Raw genomic sequence first — 20,858 nt, forward strand, 5'->3', positions numbered from 1 at the left:
ATCAAATTTAGATTTTAATCCTGTTACAAAAACATCTCTACCAAAATACAACTTTTGCTGTTGTTATTATTGTTGTTATTGTTATTGTTTTGGTTGTTGTTGTCATACCAGGCCCTTCAATATAAGGTCCAATGAGAGAAATCATTAATTAACAGAGTAAAAGTGGATGACGGTAGTGACATTTATGTCTTTTGAACATAAATTGCTTGCCGTGACGAATCACACTCTTGATTTGATAAGAGGCAAGGCTGAACAATAGCCTGCTTGTGAGTCACTCAGTTTGTATTTAGATTGATTTGTGGTAGAATTAACTGCAGCTTTATTTAGAAATGTGGAACATGTGAACATAATATGATTTAAATAGTCATAGACCTCCAATTAAATGTCACAAAGCCTCCGATTTTTGGCACCATTTGTCTTTTCCTGTTGTGTAACCACGCAAAGGTTACTATAAACGACATGATTACGTCACTTCAAATGACATATAAATGATACAAGGTGAAAAAAAATCTCCTTCCCCTTTTAATATGCAGTATGTATGTGTTTGAGCCTGAAAACTATGTACTACTCAAACTAATTTGGAAATTAAAAAAAAGACAAGTTTTCTTTTTTATTTTTTTTACTGTTTCTTACCTGGCAACACAAGTGTCAACTTCTTGAAACGGTTTAAAACGATTGAAACTACAGCTGACTCAACAAACAATGATTCCCACCGCAAGGCAGCATTCGTCTAGTTTATTGACTGTGGTTCCCATGGTAACTAATCGCACTGTCATAATGAACTTGCTGTTATAGAAATTTTTTTTTTTTTCCCTGTTATAGAAATTAAATTAAGCAAAATCTCGACACATCACATATTTCAAAGTCAAACATTTAGAGTTAGAAGGTATTATAAGAATAAGAATAAGAACAATAAATAAATAAACAATAAATTATGTAATTCACGATAGTGCACATTTAAGTTTGCTATGAGGATAGGCTGACGTTGTTTTAATGTTTAACGTGAATAAGAGGCATACTGTATAAATATAAGTTAAATATAAGTTAGAATTTGTTTCTACTTGTTTGGGGCGGTACAGTAAGTAAGGGTGTTCCCCCAGAATACAAAGCCGTTACCGGCGTGACTGCGCGTCTTTACTACTTCCGCTTTGTCATACAGGAATATGTGCCCTTCAAAATAAGACTATTTAGGGCGCCATTCGTGCGTTGTTGTCGAATTTTAAATGCTTTTATTTTGAAGGTCCGGCAAACACGTTAACCGGATACGATCCACCGGAGCCGCACGCTTCTTCCTCTCCTCCCTTCCTGCTAGTGCCGATCGGATTAGCAACGTACCGAGTGTCTCTGGAACTCGTAACGCAAGTGTTATGAATTGATTTATCAGTAAAACTGAGTCGATTATTGTTTACATACTACCCGTACCTATTCATTTAAACAAAATGAACATTCGAAACGCCCGGGTAAGCACGTCGAAAACGCTCTCGGCAGCCATGTTGTTTCAATAAATGGTTAGCTAAGCTAGTTTTGTGCAGCCCATATGTGCTTCAGAACAGATGCTAATGTTGCTGTTGTTGGTGTCACTGCTTTATTTTGATGACATTCCCTTTCTTTCATTACAGCCGGAAGACCTCATGAATATGCAGCATTGCAACCTGCTGTGTCTACCAGAAAATTACCAGATGAAATACTATTTTTATCACGGACTCTCGTGGCCTCAGGTTCACTACTGTTTTGTTTCTTCTCCACTTTTTGTTCTTCCCTTTTGCACAGTATATGTTTGTTTCATTTGCCTTCACACGCCTTGTTTTCCCCTTCCCTTTCAGCTCTCTTACATTGCAGAGGATGAAAATGGCAAAATAGTGGGATATGTGCTGGCAAAGATGTGGGTATCTGTGCTTCTTCACCCACTGGAGTTTTTCCCCAGTTCTTCTTCATATTGTGATTTGCATACTTTTCAGGGAAGAGGACCCGGATGATGTACCTCATGGACACATTACGTCCCTGGTGAGTCCGAGCAAACAGATATTACACCGGGATGCCAAATGTCGCACGATGCCATGATTCACGCTTTCAATTTCAGGCGGTGAAGCGCTCCCACAGACGCCTGGGACTGGCTCAGAAGCTGATGGATCAGGCTAGTCGTGCCATGATAGAAAACTTCAACGCCAAATATGTCTCGCTCCATGTCCGCAAGAGGTACAGTGTCTGCGATGTCGTCATTCTGTGAACGTGACCTCCAGTTAACATGTCTGGACAAATATGCGTGGTTGTTCATATATCTATTATTGCCTCTAACCACTTCTGTCGTCACTACAGCAACCGGGCAGCTCTGCACCTGTATTCCAACACACTGAAATTTCAGTAAGTCATTCTTTTTGTCAGTCAACCATCATACCATTATTTACATTGTATTATACAGACTGGTGTTTTGATATCAATGTCACGTAGGCATTACCTTGATTTCCGAGAATCGCGAAATCAATAAATCACCCATTAGTAAGATCATTGCTCCGCATCTGCAGCAGACACCAATTGTTCAATTTGGGGACACACATCTGCTGTGTGGCAGAGGTTTCCTATTTTACTGCAAACATAGGTCTTATAAGGTTTAAACAAACACCGCTCTTCATTCCCAGACGAAAGATTGTCACATGGTGGTTAAAATTACTTTTAAGATCAGTATGTGATGTAAAAGAACATTAGTGTTGGATTTGTTGCCCTTATTTTGTGATTGCTCAACAGGCATCAACCTTGAAAAGGTTGAATGGAAATGTCTTGAAAAATTTAAGCAAGTCCCGTCGACAGGATAAGATCTGTCATTAAGTACCTCAACCTCAATGAACAAGAAGCTTTACAAATATGAACTGCAAGTCATTTTCAGCTGGATTTCACCCATAATTTGAAGCACTTCATTTTAATATTTGTCAGGGCAGAAGAAACGGCTCATTCATTCTGCCAGTTTGGCTATATTTTGGGGCGGCAAAGAGTTATTGTAAGGATCTGGAAAAGTAGCATCAAATATCTCTAGTTTCACTTAGCTTTATTTCATTTGTTATGAATGACCAGATGGTAATATCTACATAATTAGACTTTCAAAATCTCTAACACAGTCTTCAGAATAGATTTCTACAAGGTGAAATGTTGAAATCCTTTATGAATCAGTATAAATGTGTTGACATTCAAATCTGTGGCGTTCAGGTATATCGGCATCCCATGTAATACCTGCAGTGGATTATGTTTGGTGTATTTGCTCACGTGTTGCTTCTGTGCAGCAAAAACTTCCTTGCACAGAGCACAGCAATTTGTCCCGAATACTCAGACCCAACCTTTTGTAAACACAGGGTTTCTGCTGGTCATTAAAAAGCATTTAAAGTCACTGAATAGATTCAGCAAAAAATTAAAGCATTAAATAGCATTAAAGGGCAATGGAGTCAAAGTCAAGAGGCATTTAAAATGTAAATACACTTGGCGGGAAAACACATTGTTTTTTGCAATTAATTTTGATTAGGTTATATAAACACTGAATAATTTTGATAGAAATCGTGTGACGATGGCCAGGGAACAAACTAAGAAATATGCTGTAATAATCACACACAAAGTGTAATCCATGTGCTTCTTTAGTTCCTTTGTCACTCAGACGGTCATGTGTACATATCTGCGACTGTGTAAAAATCTATTCCAGATGTAAAGAGTCGATTACAAATAAACCTGTCTGCAGTTGGCTATGGTCATTGAATTTAAAATTGGGTATTAAAAAGGATTAAATTCGATTGTCTGATACCCGCAGAAAGCCTGTAATCAGTCCGTTCTTTCGGTCCCTCGCAGGATTAGCGAGGTTGAGCCCAAATACTATGCCGACGGGGAGGATGCCTATGCCATGAAGAGAGACCTGGCCCACATGGCGGATGAGGTGACTTCACTGTCAAGGTTTATTCACCAAAACATACCACGATGGTGTTCTCGAGTCCAATAAAATAGCACAATTACTTCTAAACGCGATATTTGTGTTTGTGTCCCACAGCTGAGAAAGCCGGGGGTTCGTCTGTCTGGTCACGAAGCGCCGTCTGGCCAGAGCCCGTCGGGGTCCGGCGAGCAGGAGAGAGAGAGTGAGAGAGACAGTGGAGGGGAGAGCAAAGAGCTGAGCGAAGTCAGCGAAGCCACAGAAAGCACAGACGTTAAAGATTCTTCCTCTGACTCCCAATGACACTCGCCTCCAGACAGTTTTTAATTGCTCTCTCATATGTTTTTATCTTTATTCAACAACGCTCGGGCTTTACAAACTTTATCGAAGCCGTTCCCAACCACTCATTGTCAAATCTTCTTAATGCGGGGATGACAAACACAATATTGGGTTCTAAGAATTATTGTTACATAAATGAAATTAAAACAAAAAAAAAAAACAATCTCTTTTTTTGTATTGTATTGCTGTTGTTATTCACAAAAGTCTGAAGTTGTGTTGAGTGTCAGGTCATTTTTTTGTGGCTTTGTGATAACATGCACATTTTTTTGTTTTTTACTCACTATAATAACAGACAGATAGAGGAAGCATTCACCACACTTATGAATATTTCCCATATAACATACTGTTATACGGGAATATTTTTTGACTCAATCTCTGTGAAATGTTTGTGTACATGTGACTGCGCCACCAGTCCATGTCTTTCTAGGCGCCTTGTTTCTTTTTCTAAGTGTAGTTTGCAGAGGAGCAAATCTTGCCGGGGAGTTTAAACTCACTAAGTCTTGCAGCACGTGTGACCTTGTAGTTGTACACGTGTTGACTCCGACCAAGGCCTTGTTCCTGTGGTGTAAATACTGAATCAAGCTGCCTGGAACTTTTAACAAGATCTCGACTTAATCGAGCAAATTCACCACCGCAGACGAAAAAGACAAGTAAGAAAATACCTGCACAGACGGTCCCGTGGCCTGGAGCCAGTCTCAGCTGACAGGGCAGCATGTGAAGAGTAGGCTGATGGATATCTGTTAGAAGAATGTCTGTCTCCTCACTGGAGACTTACAAAAACATATAGACGATCTTGAAATGATCTTTCATGTGAATGTACTAATAAGGTGCAAAAAGAGCCGGTTAAACAACCAACAGGTGTTTTTATCAAATGCAAGAATAGGCTTTTATTTTTAACTGAGTATAAAAAAAAGGTTGATATACTGGACAAAATGTGCCTCATGACTGGTGACTACACTCAATGATTTTCTATTATTATACAGTTCAAAAAGAATGTTTTCTTGATTTATTGTATTTATTTTTTGACTGATTCTTTTAAAGGCTGATGTACAAGGGGTCGAAGCTTTGGCGAAACCTAGTGGAAATAGTTAAAACGACAGCATGAGTGCTATTTCTTCCTCTTGCAGAACTGATCATTGCTGTGCCTATCTTCAAAAAGACTGACATCATTTTCAGGAAAAAAAAAAAAATAGAATAAAAAATGATTATGATGTTTTTAGAAACTCAAAAGAAAAGGAAAGTCCACCTCCTTTGTGTTTTAACCACAGACATCTGACACACAGCTCAGGCGGCAAATCCAGAATCTTGATCTTTAATCAGATGGCAAACAACTATAAACAGGAACTTCTATTTTCTCAAGGTACAAGAATATTTTTTCCTCATTAATTTTTGGTTGCGTGTGCAACATGATCATTGCTTGTCTGACAGAGGAAGGAAACATAAGTGTGAAAAGAAGTTTGTGAAAGACAGAAAGAAATGTACTTGTGGTTTGTCAGAGTTCTTTTTTTTTTTCTTCAGAAAATTCAGAAGTACAGAACTTTTTTCACACTTTACAGCTTGGTGGGAGGCAAACAACACCATTTCTGTCCAAACACAGCCTTGCAGTATTCAAGCGCCAATGAAGGGCTCAACATTTCATACTGGTTCTAGCTTGAATGTCACACACATAGACAGTAATGAAGATGAAATGGATATTTTTCATTTAAGAATCAGAGATCCTGAGTGTTTTGTTAGAGGCCCTATGTGACTTGCCTGGAACCAAAGCAAAAGTGTGTTTGCAGACACCGAATTGCGTTTGTCAACATGACAGCAGCTGATTTCACTCCGTTAGCAATGAGTGAAGGGCCAATCAGTGAAGGCAGCTGCTGTTTGATTACAATGAGCTGCTTCGGAGTTTAACTCGGGGCAAGTAGGCGACAGAAAAACCATGAATCGGAGAAAAAAAAAAAAAAAAAGTTTTTACAGGAAAGATGCATTGGACTGTGAGGGTGTGAGTGATTGGAGGGTTGAGAAATGAATTAGAGAGTGTGTGTTCGAGCAAGTCAAGGAGATGAGTTCCTCTCCACCCACATCCATCTGTGTCAAATGTGAGGGGGAGGTGGAACCGTGGAGAGCTCGCCGTGCCACTGACTGCTATCATTTAGTTGTCTCACCGTGAAGCAGAGACTAGTCAGCACGGCTCCTCACCAGGTACGACTCTGTTGTTAGGCTCTTAAACTTTCATCGTTTTGCTCATCGAAACCCGGCATGCTGCTTTTCATACTATAATTTCATTTGTTCGTTGGTTTTTTTATTTCTAATTCAACCTATAATGGTGGTTTTACTTTCTTTCTCTCTTTCTTTTTGCAGTTATGTTGTAAATGTCTTCACACTTTGCCCTCAGGGCATCGGTGTTTTAAAGGTCAGGCGGCTTCTATGTGTTGGGACTTGTGAAATGTGCAGCTTTAATTTAATACCAGTGGAAGAAAGGCAGACGTGTGGCATTCATGTCTATATCCAATTTAAAATATTGCAGCAGATTGAGACAACAGAAGGTGCTGATTCACTGCTGATCACATTTAGAAAGAATGAAGGAAGAACTGTGACGGCTTGGAAAATGAGACCTCCGTTTAAAAGTGTTTTGCTATAACGTAGTGGGACGGTTAATTATACAGTTGAATAAGAGGGCGTGTATATTTCTGGGATAAGAGTGTTGGTCATTGTTTTTTTAACCCTTTTTTTTTTTTTTAAAGACAAGTTAAATGTGAATGAAATTAATAAATGAGGTTATTACCCAGCAAGAAAAACTACCCTGCTCCCTTTTCCAATGAGCGCTAAATATCTCCCTTTAGATCCTTAACTTTGTAAATGTTGGGTTTTAAATTCTCCAAAGTTTTATCGTGGAATCATATGTTTCCATAGTGACTGAAAACGCTGAACTCACGTTCTCTGGTACACCATTGGCACACACAGGCCAGAATGTTGTGCAAGGATAGCGGTTTTCATCGCATTGCTTCATAGGAGTGCAGTTCAATCTAACTTTCATCAACAGCCTAGTTTTTCTTTATTTACTTTGTCTTCTTAATTAATATACCCCCGGTGAAACTCAATCATTTGAATTGGACGAATACAACCTGGTTGCCCAAAGAGTGAAACTGCATGCCTGGTCAATTTTGAAAATGCGAAAGCCAAAATCAGGTTTTCGTGACAAAGATCCCTACACATTTGTACCCCTTGTCGCTCTCTCTATTTTTAGGCTAGCTGAGATTTTGCTACAGCTATTTTTGCCCCTCTTGCAGTTTTGCAGTGTGATCAGTGCAGCAGGCTGGACATGCCAACTGGCTTTCTAGCTGACTGCCATTCAGCAGTGTTGCAACACACCGGCTCCAAGAGATGTGTTACAGTAGGACAAATGCGGTGACAAATGTATTTTTTTTTTTTTTTTTTTTTTTTTGACATGTAGTAAATAGGGCCTGCTTTGGCACAGCAGTGACTTCTAGCTTTTTTTTTTTTTTTTTGTTTGACCCGTAATGAACGTCTGAACTTGTTGCATGCTTTTCGTGAATGTAAAGGGGAGTTTAAAAGCAGACATTTGATTCAACATGGCGGCATTATGATGTTATACAGAAGCAACAATGACTTCCAATGTGAAACTCAAGAAAGAGAAGATTGGTACAGTGGACTATGACACTCAAATCAAAGGTAAAAAAAAACTTTTTTTTTTTTTTTTTTTAAGCTTGATCATGATGAGTCATTATGTTGAAACGATTTATCACCCACAAACACTTGAATTTCTCCAACGTTGTCGTTGTTGTCCAGAGGTGCGTTCACAGTTTGTAGAGCAACTGAAGGTATTTGACTTGCATCTTGAGCAGAAGAGCCAGCAGCTACAGGACTTGACTGACTACCTGCGGCGTCGGGGTGAGATTGAAAATGAGTACTCCCGCTCCCTGGAAAAACTGGCCGAAAGATTCACAAACAGGATTAAAAGGTAGAGAGTTCATTTTGGGGATTTCGCCGTGCAGAAAGATGGGCTTTATTTTGGAAAAATTCCTCATTTTGTTTTTCGCTCCACGACGCTCAAGGAAGGAATCCAAAGGTCATTCCGTAGCTCACGTCTGGTTGACTCTGTTATCCCAAACCCGCCAAGAAAGTAAGGATCACAACAGGCTCAGTGAGAACTGCAGCACTTTGCTCATTCAACCAATCACACATTGTCTGGAGTACACGCAGCGGCTCGCCAAGAAGGTACTAATGCAATCACCTTCCCATCCACCGGTATCAAGTCTTTACCTGTACACTGTGTCGTACCTGATACATGTAGTTCGGACAATTTTACCTGTGTATTCATTTTGATTCTATCTTATTGCCACCCAGAGTAAAGAGATCTGCATTCAGCTGCAGGACGACCTGTTGAAGGTTACCACCGAGCTGCAGATGGTGAGTGAGAGGGGGGGGAAAAAAAGCTCAATCCGAACCGTTCCTTGACAAAAAGGAGAAAACCAAAACTAGATGTGTGTTTTGCTTTTTCTTTGAGGCGTGGCGGACATATTACCAGTATCACAGTGACTATGTGTTGGCTGAGGGGAAGTTGAAGGAGGCAGAGGAAAAGCAGAAGCAGAATACTAAGAAGCTGGAAAGGGTGATAGAGAAAGTAAATTAATACTCTTAAATACTCGTGCATACATGAGTGCATGGATAAATATCCCCTTAAGTTTGTGTGTGTGTGTGTGTGTGTCGCAGAGACAAGGTAAAGTTCAGGAAATACACCAGAAATGCAGCAAGGCCCGAAACGAGTACCTCCTCAACCTGGCCGCAGTCAACGCGTCTATCAATAAATACTACCTCCTAGACGTCTCAACACTCATTGATGTAAGTTTGTGTGTTTGTGTTACACTGTGCTTTTAAAAGCAATATTTTCAGAGAACTGGTACATTTAAATCACGAAAAAGAGGAAGGGGAATTAGAATAACGCAGCGTGTTGTATGAAGTAAACTCTATTCTTGACAGTTTGGGAATTAATATGTGCTTTTAAAGTAACATTACATGGCACTTTTAAGCAGAAATGAAAGACTGCACTGCTGATCACGTCTTTTTTTTTTGTAAACAATGTTAAGTCCTTATTCTCCCAGGACCTTTAACTTTACCCAACCACACATTTCACAAGCGGTGGCGGGGCATTCAAGTACATGAAGCTTGCTCTGAATTTTTCAGTCTTGCGTCGATGCAAAAATCTACTTTTTGAACAGTTCTTGTCGTAGAACACCGTCATGGGTGTTGGGGATGAGAAAAGTCGTCCTCTGCTCCGACATGAATACAGAAATCCTGTTTTTAATGAAAGCTGTGTCAGGAGCTTGACCTAAAATACAGGAACTTTGTTGACTGCTCATTCTCTGTCCACGCTACACCTGCTTCAGCTTTTTCTTCCATTTTTTTTAAAAAGCTGTATTTCAAGCAAAGGAGTTTTGTAACCTGGACAAAGAACTTTGAAATTCCAATAAAAAAAACATAATACTGAACCTCTGACCATGTAAATTCTCTACTTACCAATCTAAAGTGAACATAGATTTATTTATTTATTATCTTTTTTTTTTTTTCAATTTTATTTTTTTATAAAAGCAAGATCATAGTTTAATGTTTGAAACTGCAGCGGCTGTCTGAAATGTCAGTCTTTCCCAGTGTGCAGATGTGGGATACCACCTTTGTCTTGGCCGGGTGATGCAGGCATACCTGTCCAGTCGGTTGAAGTTTCAGCAGAACCTGGCCGCCGGGTTGCAGCAGCTGCAGGATTCTGTGTCTGGGCTGGATCAAGGCCGAGACAGAGACGCCCTCATGCAGGAATACTATAACTCCTTCTCTATGCCGCTTCGATTTCCCTATCAGCCCCACGACGGAGATCAGGTTTATTCCGTGCGATCGCCGGCAATGTTCCGCTTCCTGTGGATCTTTCGTTGAGCTCCTGCCCTCCCTGTCGCTCAGGTGTCCGAGGTCAGCGCGACGTCCGAGATGGGATTCGAGCTCGACATCCGATTCAAACAGATACAAACCAGACTGAGGTCGGTCACCGTGGAAACAGAGAAGGTAATCAATCGTTACATTTAATGGTTGGATCTTTTTGTATCCCCTTTTTGATGAATTGCTGTGGCAGACTTGAATTTATTATTTACTTTGCTCATCTTGATCTCACATCTTTTTAAGTGGCCTAAGTGGCAGTCGTGCATTTATTTGCAATTTAAGTCTGTCTTATATTTTTGTTCAAAAATACAGGTGTAGTTTGCATTATCATTCAGAGCTTCGACAGTTTATTCTGCAAAACGATGTTTCCACGCAGAATCCTTTCATTGCATTCTTGTCGATCAAATTACAGTTTCAAAAGCCTCATTTCTGCTTCCATATATAGATTTAAATTACATTTGATCCATTTACAAGTCGGAAGGTGTGAGTGTCCTCAACTTTTCATGGTTCAATGGTATAACATGCACAAATACAGATAGTTTGCAGAAAATAGATGGGGTAGGTATTTCTTTTGAATTTTGAATGCCCTTCATTGCAGTCTTTTCCCTACTGCCGCTAACCCGAGGTTCCCTCCAAGTAGAAATGTTACTTATACATGACTGATGGGTTTATATAAATGTAATCTCTAACCCGGTCACAGGCTACTAAGAGCATGTCATCAGCTCAGTCGTCACTGCTGGAAAACCTCACCGACGATGATCTGGAGTGCAGCATAGGATCCTGTCAGGAAGGGAGCACAGAAAACCTAGCTGTTCGACCCAGTGTGGCACGTCGCAAGGCCAACTTCCAGGAAATAGAAAACGCCTATGTTACTGTAAGTAGTTTTTAAATAAACTTGAAACACACACTGTCCGGAAATGGTCACACTGAGCGCTATGGGTGCTTCTGGTTTCTTTACACACCATAAGATATTTGTGAGGACCAGAGTGGTGAAGCAATAAGTTGTGGTCTAAGCATTTTTTTTTTTTTTTGTCTTTTGCAGAAGGTGAAAGAGCACCTTATTGGCACTTCTTTAATATCCAAATTGCAAGCCAAACATGACCTCCTTAAAGTGGCTGTCGAAAAAGGTATCTTGTTTGCCTGTTCCATGAAATGTTGCATAAAAGTGCTGACAGAAGTGTGTGGGGTTTTTTTTTTTGGTAAATTGTTCAGTTGTGGTATCACTTCAATGTTCCTTGACCAGCAAGTCATATTTATATTAAAAAAAAATAAAAACAATTTCTGTTTCATTCCTCACAGGAGAAGCATCAAATAGACATCAACCTAGGTGAGAATAGAAATCTTGTAAGAGCTGCTTTTTTTTTTTGTTTGGTTTTCAGATATAATTAGCCTAATAATCTGTGCTCAGAGGAACAAACTCTTTTGTTATATTTTTCTAGACCCAATGGAAAGTCCACACGTGTCAGAAAAAATTACCCAAATACCAATTTGACCTACAATCAGAAGCTTTTTGGCGGAGATGTGTCGTCCTTCATACAGGTAAAACAACAGCCGTATATGAGATCTTTCTGAATCACTGAATATATATTGTTGAGTGTGTTTCCCAGCAGCTGATGTATTTACTTCCCTCAGGCGTCGGGACAACAGATTCCAATCGTTGTGGAAAGTTGCATCCGCTTTATCAACCTTCATGGTGAGTACCGTACTTTCCAGACTATTGAGCGCAAATGAATAAAAGCTGCACTGGCTAAAAATCAATAAATATGTGTACGTATATAGGCTGCACTTTTTTTTGTACTTAATAAATCCACAAATACATACCGGAAATGCTTTTTTTTCCCCAAACAGCACCTGATGAAAAAGATTAATAAGACAAGAAAAAGTTCATCTATTTTCTATCCCTGCTTTGTCCTACTCCAGCTGATTGCTAGCTTTGTCTTCGTCTTGCGCACTAAAACCATTAAAGTTGTCGTCTTCAGTGTCCAAAATGAACGGCCTCAGAATTTCACAGTTATTTCATCGGTCTGATGTGATGAGGCTAAATGTTTTGGCGGCATGAAGCTCATTAGCCCAAAAAAATCCATGAATTAGTCGCACCGTTGTTTAAGCCGCAGTGTTCATAGCTTGGGGGGTGGGGGAGTAGCGGCTTATAGTCCGGAAATCACGGTACTCAAACTTGATCAGTATAAGAGGACAAACGGCCCTTCTGCAAAAAGTATATTGGGATTTTTCTCAAAGGTTAAAAGAATTTGGTGCGCTGGTTTTAAAGTATTTCTATGTGATCTGCATGCACACTTGAGGTCTCCACCATGAAGGGATATTTAGAGTGCCGGGTTCCCAGATGGAGGTCAACAACCTCAGGGATGCATTCGAGCGAGGTATGACTCTTAGCGTTTGCACGATCCAAGCGGCCCTTGCCGCAATTGTTGACGTGGTGCAGTGTGCCACGGGTTTCCCCTGCAGGAGAGGACCCCCTGGCTGAGCAGAAATACGACCTGGACTCTGTCGCCGGTGTGCTCAAGTTGTATTTCCGAGGTCTGGAGAATCCGCTCTTCCCCATAGACAGCACCGGCCAGCTGCTGGAGTGCTCCTGTGAGTGGAATTGTTCATTGTGTGTATGTCGACCCACAGCGGGGCCTTATCTTTTAATTCTCTATTTTCTTAGTGATAAAGAATGAAGCAGAGAGTGTTGCTCGGTTCAAAACGATCATCTCTTCCTTCCCCGGGCCTGTCGTCATTGTCATGAGATACCTCTTCGCGTTTCTTCATCAGTGAGTTTAAATTATTGCAATTTAGTAAATAATTATTGCAGAGGGTGAAACTTTTCTGCTCATGAAAGTTAATCATAAAATCGCATCCCGGCAACAGGACTTAGTCCTTCTTCCTTGAAGATGTTTCACCTCTCAGCCGAGAGGCTGAAAAGAACAACTTATTTCAGATGCCACGATAAGATTTGACCATGACTGACTGAGAACCTTTGTGAGTTTTGAAAAAAATTCACACATCAAAAAAATGCAAGTAGCAAAAAAAAAATAGGCTCGTCCTCTGATGCTTACCGGGGATATGAAACGTCATGCGTGCAAAAAAGTGTTTTGTGTCATATGTAAAATAAATCTTTTTGGATCATTTTTAGGTGTGCAGTTTTTTTTTTCCAAAACTAAGTCCAATTTTTTTTTTTTTTGGTCCAGCACCCATCCCTAACTGGGCTGCAGATATGCATGCTTTTCTTTTCAAAGTCTTTGACTGAGAACCTTCACCAACATAATCTTGAAAAGATTCAAAAAGATCAAAATGTGAATATTTTAAAACAATGTTCACCCTGTTGGCCCTGTTTCCAGCGTGTCAGAGTACAGCGACGAAAACATGATGCAGCCTTACAACCTGGCAGTCTGCTTCGGCCCCAGCCTGGTGAGAGGGGACAGCAACGATGACGTCGTCACCCTGCAGCCGCAGATCAATGCGCTGGTGAAGAGCATCATCCTGCTGCACGAAGGCATCTTCCCCAGTCAGAGTGAGGTACAAGGACCCGTGTATGAGAAATGCATGACTCTGGCGCCGGACGACTGGTAAGCGGGGAGATGTCGAGATGCACGCGTGCATTATGGTAGATCAGATGATCTGACTGATTGTTCTCGCAGCGAGCCTATCCTTGAAGGAGATGATGAGCCAGAGTTCATTTCCAGTAAAGCCGGTGAGTCTTAACTGCTCGCTTTGTTTTCGATCGGGACTTCACGCCGACTTTGAGAACTGTCTCATTTCGATGTTTACAGAGGCGGAGACGGGATCCTCGGCCGACCCGAGCGGACCTCCGCAGAAAGAGGCCGGGCATCAAAGAGCTGCCAGCAGCGGCGGCTTCACTGACCACAGCAGGGTGACCTCTGGATCAGTTGGGAGCAGCATCAGTTCAGCAAGCAAGTTAATGCTGCAGATTCCCACTGGGCCGCAGGTGAAGCCTCGACAACCCCATTCCTCTGGCTACGTGCGCAGAGAGTGAGTTGTGCCATCCGCTGACACACTGCCAAGAGGAAATTACATTTGTGTGCAGAAGCAAAAATTTTTTTTTTTGTTTTCCATTCAGGTCTCAGAATAATTCTCCCGAGGATATTCAAGTAGATAAGGTCAGTTTCATTTGTTTTCTTTTTATAGAACTGGCAAAACCTCCTTTAAAAAAAAAAAAAAAAAAGATTGTCCCTCTAAAGCAGCCTTTTTCTTGTCTCAGCTGTAATATAGTCCCATGGATACTTTCGTGTGTGTGTGTGTGTTAAATGTAATGTATTTTGTGTTTCTTGTTTGCCTGGTGAAAGTCAAGTATCTGAACAGGAGTTCAAAATCTGACAAAACTCCTTTGCACCTTCTGGGAGGATGATGATCAGTGTCATTTTTCAGGCTTTATGGGGTGGCTTTCTATATACACCACTGTGGTTTTTGATGCCATTTTCAATTATTTACTAATGCTTAAGTAATACTTTTATCACTGTCTGTTACTGCACTTTTAAATTGGCGGCAACTGCTCGGACTCAAGTCTTAAAATGGCATTTTTAGTTGCTTTAATTATTCACTAAAAAGGGCAACACTAGTCATAAAGTGGATGCTTTGGCTGGGTATTGGAACAAATTATTACTCTAAAAGATGACAAGGTTTGACAACTCAACTGACCCAAAAGACTGAATGTCATAACAACCGTCTTGGTAAATCTGCATTATCGATCAGGAATAATAAACCATTACAAGCTGTGCTTGGAAGACATTCATTTGTTAACTGATAGCACATTGCGCTATACAAACCAGCTTAAAAAAATGTTTTTTCTGTCCTCTCAGGAGGTCTGTCAACTGATGGACTCTGTCTTCAAGGAGCTCCTCACAAAGCACAAGGCCATGCCTTCTGCCTCCTCTGCTGCTGTGAAAGCTCCCCAAAGGAAAGGGTGGCGTGAGGAGCGCAGGACGAAGTGAACGGGCTGTTTCCAAGTTGTACATCCGCAAAACTATTGGATGATACATGCAATCGGAGGCGCGAGGGGACGTGCACTGACAGGAGCTTTCAACAGAGCTATTTGTGAAGGGAGAAAATGATTACCCGGCGGTATTTGTGGTCCCTGTGATTTGACTTGCTTGATACACTGACAAACGGATTCTTTGTAAAGCTGTGTTGGGACTGCGGACCATGAAAACTGCAGGTTGAAATAGTCTGTAATTATGTATATTGTATCTTGATTAAGGTTTATTCAAATAAGTCAAACTTGCATACCTAACTCAAATTTCTGTTGACAGAAATACAAAATACTTTGAAACTGTGTCTATAAGAATGTACATTTGCAGCTTGGCTGCAAATTGTTCCCTGCCTGTATATCTAGGCAACAAGTCAAATAAATATTTCTGTTTTTTCTGAGTTTATTTTAAAATGGCTGGCAAATGCATTTTTTTAAGAGGCTTTTAAATGGTTTTGGCGAGTTAGTCAGTAATCCCTGCACATATTCTGACTTGTTTGAGGGGAAATAAAGTGAATTTTCCTGTGCTATTTATTGATCCGCCCACTATAAAAAGGACATTCCAAATCAGGTTTACAGCTCTAGGCTTAATATTTGGACGTGACTGCTTCGAAAAGAGTCTGGACTTGCCAAGTAATTTTTCTTGGCCCGTTTTTCCAAGTTTTTAAACTCCCTTGAATTTGCATGGGGTTATTTCAGATCGATGCATGCAATTAAACACTTATATGAGAAGTTTAAACTGCATTTTTAACATTTTAGTAATGCAACATCTCAATCCTGCAGAAAAACAAATCCGACTGCAATAAACTTCAAATTATGACCTAAATTACAACAAACAGGTAATGGCTCGATCATTATAGGTCATGTTGACAAATGTGCACGTGCCTCAGTGGAGCTCCATCTACAGTGAAAAAGGAAAAGCCCCCCCAGCCATGTATTTCTGCATAAGAATTTCAGTGGGCATGTTTATCACATTACCATGATAAATAGTCTCAGTGACATGTCCTAACCACAACAGGAAATGTAGTCTTTTTTTCCAGTGTTTCTCTGTGCTGTTTTTATCAACAAATTGGTTGATGCCAAGAAAATATGAAGTACAGGATAGGCCTTGTCAGTGTTAAATTAGGAGACTTTTGAATTTGCTACACTGCGTGAGCCTTGGGGGGTGATAGGTCACAGTCATTTTTTTTTATTTGTTCCTCGCCTTGAATTCTGGAACATCTCAAAGTTTCATTTTCATAGAAGTCCCAGCTGTAGGCATTTGCAGGAAAAGGCAAGGCACCACCTGCTTGTTATCTAAAACAACTTCCCATGGCCAGGTCCTCTTCAGATTTTAGATGACTGATTATAATTTTTTATGCAAACATTGGCAATTTTCAGGTTTAACAGTAGTCTTGCACACCTGTTCATTTCATTTTTCTGATTATAATAAATTCAAATTTGGACACGTAGTTTCTCTCAATGGACACTCTATGTGTCCTTGTGATTGACTGGTGACCAGTGAATTAGGAAGTGCATGATAGAATGCACGATCCACAGTTATACTGCTTTGGTGGGATGATTTTATATAAGGGATTTGATCTTCTAAGTCCAATATTTTCCCATTTAAGATTGTTTTTTTAGCCATCTTTATCTTGGGTGCAGAGGTAATCTATGCTTATCCACTTCTGATGACGTGTCGCAATATTCTAGCGCAACGCCACGTCACTTCTGCGCAGGCGCACTCGAGTCACATCGGTACGCTGAGGTGGACTTCTTCAGTCATTGACAGAAAAACAGGACCTTTCGGTGTTGAGACTTCACTCGGGAATAGAAACAAGAAACTTCATATAAACCACAATGATTCGGATAGTCGTCTTCCTCGCCTTGTTGGTGGTCACCAGTGCCGGTAAGTCAGGCGGAAACCATTTGAAGCGATATGCCGGCGAAAATTAGCCTGTAATGCTAACGTGAGCGGGTAGCAGCTAGCTACACTTCACGTCAAATCACTGACACATGCGCCGGAAATGCATAGCGCCGAATGAAAAAGTGGTGCTGAGGTCAATATCTGCACTTTGTGAATGTTATATTGACGGAGTCGTTTTGAGTTAACTTCAGCTCTGCCTCCGACAGAGAGCTGCACAGACCCGGTGATCACCCCCTCGGCCTATACCACCTCTGACGCCGTCATCTCGTCGGAGTCCGTCTTCATCGTCGAGCTCAGTCTGGCTTGTGGAAACGGAGCACAGGTGACTGTCCGCCTCCAGCTCCCTCAGGATTCATACATGTTTGCTAAAACCAGCATTAACATAATGTCTCCTTTCTAAGAGTGTTACTCTTTATGCTGATGTCAACGGAAGACAGTTCCCAGTGACAAGAGGCCAGGATGTTGGAAAATATCAGGTACGTCGGCTCGATTTTACACAAACGCCAAAACTAAATATGGTAGTTAGTCCTCAGCTTAGTCTCCAAAACGTTCTGCTCATTCGTTACATAAATACTTCGATCTCTCCCAGTATTATGTACACGCTATAGCAAAAACACTTTTCAAATCTATTTGCCCCATTTCACCACATTGGGTGGCAACAATACCATAAATCTTGCTTCTCTACGGACACCACCACCCTACATGGTGATTATCAACTGTATCTGAATTATACAATAAATATTCTTGCTAATATTACCAACAAATTTGTATCAATCACAGTTACTTTTGTGTTACTTTGTATTTCCCTCTGTCGGTGAAATATAGTTTTCACCTGAAACACCAGTCATTTCCATTACCTTGGTCTTTCCCTCCTTGCAAGTGGGATATGAATGGATCTTGGTCAAACTATATCTGCTTTATGAGATCAGTCGGCCCTGTGTTGTGCTATTAACTAATGTTGGTTTGAATAACTGACCATCACTTTAGATGCAGATACTAAAATATTTCCCTTCTCATTAGGTGTCCTGGAGTCTTCCTCATAAACAGGCCAGCTCTGGAACGTATCAGGTCAAGTTCTTTGATGAAGAGTCTTACAGTGCCCTACGCAAGGTGTGAATGTCATTTTGTTATTGATTAAAATCATGGCGGGTGGACTGTGGATCATTGCTCTTCATTTTTTTAAAGTGGGTTTATTTTAAGTCATACACATGCATCTCTCGTGTTCCAGGCTCAGAGAAACAATGAAGATGTAAATGCCATCCAGCCTCTCTTCTCTGTCAACATCGATCACAGGGTGAGTTTTTTTTTTAATTGTCTAAAGATTTTCAGGGGAATTTTTACCCTGTGATTGTAAGTGGTATTTTTAGATTTTTTTTTAAGAGACTTTCCCCAGTAATCTCAAATCCTGAATGAAAATAAAGATAGTTTTGTTTGTTTAGCCACCGGGGAACACAATTTATTGCCACAACTAACAGAAAAATGCAAAAAGCAAAGCCATGTGGTTAAGGCTGTCTATCTTTTTTCCCAACATGTCTAAATGATGAAAAAACATTATCTTTAGATGATCAAATGGATAAGGATGACTGTTATTATCATTATTTTGAAAGGACTTTAAAGCCTACTAAAAGGTGCACTGTTCCCTAACTTATAAAAAAAAAAAAAATTCTCACAAAAGATAAAGTAATTATTTAAAAAGGTCATGATAAGTACTGAGCACTGTGAACAGATGCTATACCCCTCAGAGCAATATCGTTACTAGGAAAATTATACAACTGGTTATCTTTTGCCTTTTTTTTTTTTAGCTATGTAACCGTCATTTATTTATCTATTTTCCGTAAATATCACTTCAGGGTGCATGGAGCGGCCCCTGGGTGTCTACTGAGGTTGTGGCTGCCCTCATTGGTATCCTGGTCTATTACATGGCTTTTAGTGCAAAGAGCACCATCCAAGCATAAATGACTTCCACATCACTTTTCAACCACTGGATGGTTAAAGACTGAATTCCCGTGCTGCTCAACACCAAGCGGTCATCCACATTGGGGCACACCCGCAATATGTGTCACACAATCTGCTTTAGGATGAAGAGCTACCAGCAGCGGTCTTTGTCTTTTTTTATTCAGACTATGTCTGTATGTGTACGGCCATGTCGATGAACAGATGGTGTCAGTATGGCTGGAAACTTCGATTCTTTTTGTAAAGCCAAACCACAAAACCCCAACCACAGAAATGGACATAAAAGCAAACCTAAAATACGTGAATGACCATATGCTGTCCTGCTCCACAAGATGCTGCGGATGGGCCAGAAGTTCTTTTGTACTCTTACCTGGGTAAACTGGTCAGTGTGTCTTTTCCCGCATATGAAATATCAGTAAATATGACTCCACTGACAGGCCTGAACAAAACTCAGATCTCCATCATAAGATCAATAAACTGCTTGGTTTTTCCTCTAGTTCAATGTGTGATTTCATGTCATATTGCATTTATGGACCAGCTCTATGATGACTTCCTTTTTTTTTCCCAGACATCAAATGTTTTTCATTTTAATTTTCCATAGCTACCATGGATCTATCAATTGTCAACAGAAACAGCTGATGTATCTTCCGACAATTGGTGTAATGAATGATTAATTCTGAGATGGTTGTCCAAAGTAGCCAGTTTTAATTTCAGAAAAAGAATCCTAGTAACATACATGAAAAAGGAGAATTCTTTGGAAAAAAAAAGCCCGATCTCAGAACTGACATATGTACCATAAATGTAGTATAACATCGGGACAAGTCTGCCTTTTTTAATGGTCTGTTATATTGCGGTTGTCCAATTTTACCGGTAGGTGGCGCCAACGCGCTGTTTTGAAAAGTAGTTGCTCTCGATTTATAGATAAATACATTTATATACACACAGATCAGTAGTTCTTCAACTTAAAGATATTCTCCCACCCTGAATTGAAGCCATTTGAGACTTTGTTTATAGGGACCTTTTATATTCAGATATATAGGGAATGATTTTGAGATACCTTTTGGAAGCATCATAGTATTTGAACATAGCCTAAGCAAACCATAACATTCGAAAACAATGGTAAAATTAGTGTTATAACAATACTCAATCTTTTGTAGAGTTTATTAAACAAATGTCCTATGTATTTACAGTTATCTCAAAGTACCTTGTGAAAAATAGAAATCAAACTATTTGACATTTTGCTGAAGACACAGTGGAAGACCCTCTGAGACCCCAGGGAGACCCCTGAGCTTAATTTGAGAACCTCTAACTCGGAGCAATATCATGCTCGTGTGATCTGTTTTATTACAGAGATATCAAACAGAGCATGTCTATTTCTGTTGCTGGCCCAAATCGGTGTATGCACTGTCTGCAACATGGAGCTCACTGAGTTCTGCTCCCCAGCCCTTCATACAACCAATACTGCAGCTTCTCAGTGACTCCCAGGAGACCAATGCACAGTCTGTGTATGTAACACGATCCGCTCTCACCAACTCCGTACAATGTATAGAATACGACTTTCTCAAATGACTGTATTTTTCCACGGCTTCATCAGCACAAATGCACACTATTGCGCTGTAAGCACATGCAAAGGTTTGTCTCCTGTCACCTTGGCACAGAGACAGCGAAGACATATTTCAGAAATGACATGAGCTGGAGTGAATCCAGACCCTCCCTCATGGAATCATCTTTGACACTGTGGGAAGTGAGGGGCAGCTGGATAGCGGGATATAAATGAAATGAAGAAACAAACACGTACTTGCAACGGTCCAGTCACGTGACACTTGTTTTGCTATGATACG

The 20,858-nt window shown here is 40.4% G+C and overlaps 3 protein-coding genes across 5 annotated transcripts; all 3 read left to right on the forward strand.

The window, feature by feature from the left end:
• Nucleotides 1–1,278: 1,278 nt before the first annotated feature.
• naa10 (N-alpha-acetyltransferase 10, NatA catalytic subuni) lies at nucleotides 1,279–4,403 on the forward strand. Its single transcript, XM_086141573.1, has 8 exons — nucleotides 1,279–1,460; nucleotides 1,620–1,718; nucleotides 1,824–1,882; nucleotides 1,959–2,004; nucleotides 2,081–2,196; nucleotides 2,317–2,361; nucleotides 3,826–3,910; nucleotides 4,022–4,403. The coding sequence occupies exons 1-8, from the start codon at nucleotides 1,440–1,442 to the stop codon at nucleotides 4,202–4,204; spliced, it is 654 nt and encodes a 217-aa protein (XP_085997699.1). The 5' UTR covers nucleotides 1,279–1,439; the 3' UTR covers nucleotides 4,205–4,403.
• Nucleotides 4,404–6,333: 1,930 nt separating this feature from the next.
• LOC147214303 (rho GTPase-activating protein 4-like) lies at nucleotides 6,334–15,572 on the forward strand. 3 transcript variants are annotated; one of them, XM_086141624.1, is made up of 22 exons: nucleotides 6,334–6,430; nucleotides 7,847–7,921; nucleotides 8,039–8,210; nucleotides 8,305–8,467; nucleotides 8,597–8,659; nucleotides 8,757–8,873; nucleotides 8,963–9,091; nucleotides 9,899–10,120; nucleotides 10,199–10,300; nucleotides 10,875–11,048; nucleotides 11,217–11,301; nucleotides 11,474–11,501; nucleotides 11,614–11,713; nucleotides 11,807–11,867; nucleotides 12,475–12,552; nucleotides 12,638–12,766; nucleotides 12,840–12,945; nucleotides 13,513–13,740; nucleotides 13,813–13,865; nucleotides 13,945–14,164; nucleotides 14,253–14,292; nucleotides 14,992–15,572. In XM_086141624.1, the coding sequence occupies exons 2-22, from the start codon at nucleotides 7,855–7,857 to the stop codon at nucleotides 15,121–15,123; spliced, it is 2,469 nt and encodes an 822-aa protein (XP_085997750.1). In that variant the 5' UTR covers nucleotides 6,334–6,430; nucleotides 7,847–7,854; the 3' UTR covers nucleotides 15,124–15,572. The 3 variants fall into 3 exon arrangements, with proteins under 3 accessions (XP_085997750.1, XP_085997751.1, XP_085997752.1); XM_086141625.1 differs by having other exon boundaries at nucleotides 8,757–8,861; XM_086141626.1 differs by lacking the exon at nucleotides 8,757–8,873.
• Nucleotides 15,573–16,880: 1,308 nt separating this feature from the next.
• On the forward strand, nucleotides 16,881–19,513 carry ssr4 (signal sequence receptor, delta). Its single transcript, XM_086141634.1, has 6 exons — nucleotides 16,881–17,046; nucleotides 17,271–17,386; nucleotides 17,466–17,540; nucleotides 18,085–18,174; nucleotides 18,293–18,358; nucleotides 18,915–19,513. The coding sequence occupies exons 1-6, from the start codon at nucleotides 16,998–17,000 to the stop codon at nucleotides 19,017–19,019; spliced, it is 501 nt and encodes a 166-aa protein (XP_085997760.1). The 5' UTR covers nucleotides 16,881–16,997; the 3' UTR covers nucleotides 19,020–19,513.
• Nucleotides 19,514–20,858: the final 1,345 nt, after the last annotated feature.

Source organism: Fistularia commersonii, chromosome 34 (genome assembly GCF_037954325.1).
Source record: "Fistularia commersonii isolate RoL2024-O1a breed Wild chromosome 34, RoL_Fcom_v1.0, whole genome shotgun sequence".
Taxonomy (NCBI): domain Eukaryota; kingdom Metazoa; phylum Chordata; class Actinopteri; order Syngnathiformes; family Fistulariidae; genus Fistularia; species Fistularia commersonii.

Coding starts and splice junctions, on each gene's coding strand:
- naa10 (XM_086141573.1), top strand. CDS start 1,440: ATGAACATTCGAAACGCCCGG. Junction 1,883..1,958: donor GGATATGTGCTGGCAAAGAT/GTGGGTATCTGT, acceptor CATACTTTTCAG/GGAAGAGGACCCGGATGATG. Junction 2,362..3,825: donor TCCAACACACTGAAATTTCA/GTAAGTCATTCT, acceptor GGTCCCTCGCAG/GATTAGCGAGGTTGAGCCCA.
- LOC147214303 (XM_086141624.1), top strand. CDS start 7,855: ATGACTTCCAATGTGAAACTCAAGAAAGAGAAGATTGGTACAGTGGAC. Junction 9,092..9,898: donor ACGTCTCAACACTCATTGAT/GTAAGTTTGTGT, acceptor AGTCTTTCCCAG/TGTGCAGATGTGGGATACCA. Junction 13,741..13,812: donor ACTCTGGCGCCGGACGACTG/GTAAGCGGGGAG, acceptor TTGTTCTCGCAG/CGAGCCTATCCTTGAAGGAG.
- ssr4 (XM_086141634.1), top strand. CDS start 16,998: ATGATTCGGATAGTCGTCTTCCTCGCCTTGTTGGTGGTCACCAGTGCC. Junction 17,541..18,084: donor AGGATGTTGGAAAATATCAG/GTACGTCGGCTC, acceptor CCTTCTCATTAG/GTGTCCTGGAGTCTTCCTCA. Junction 18,359..18,914: donor CTGTCAACATCGATCACAGG/GTGAGTTTTTTT, acceptor ATATCACTTCAG/GGTGCATGGAGCGGCCCCTG.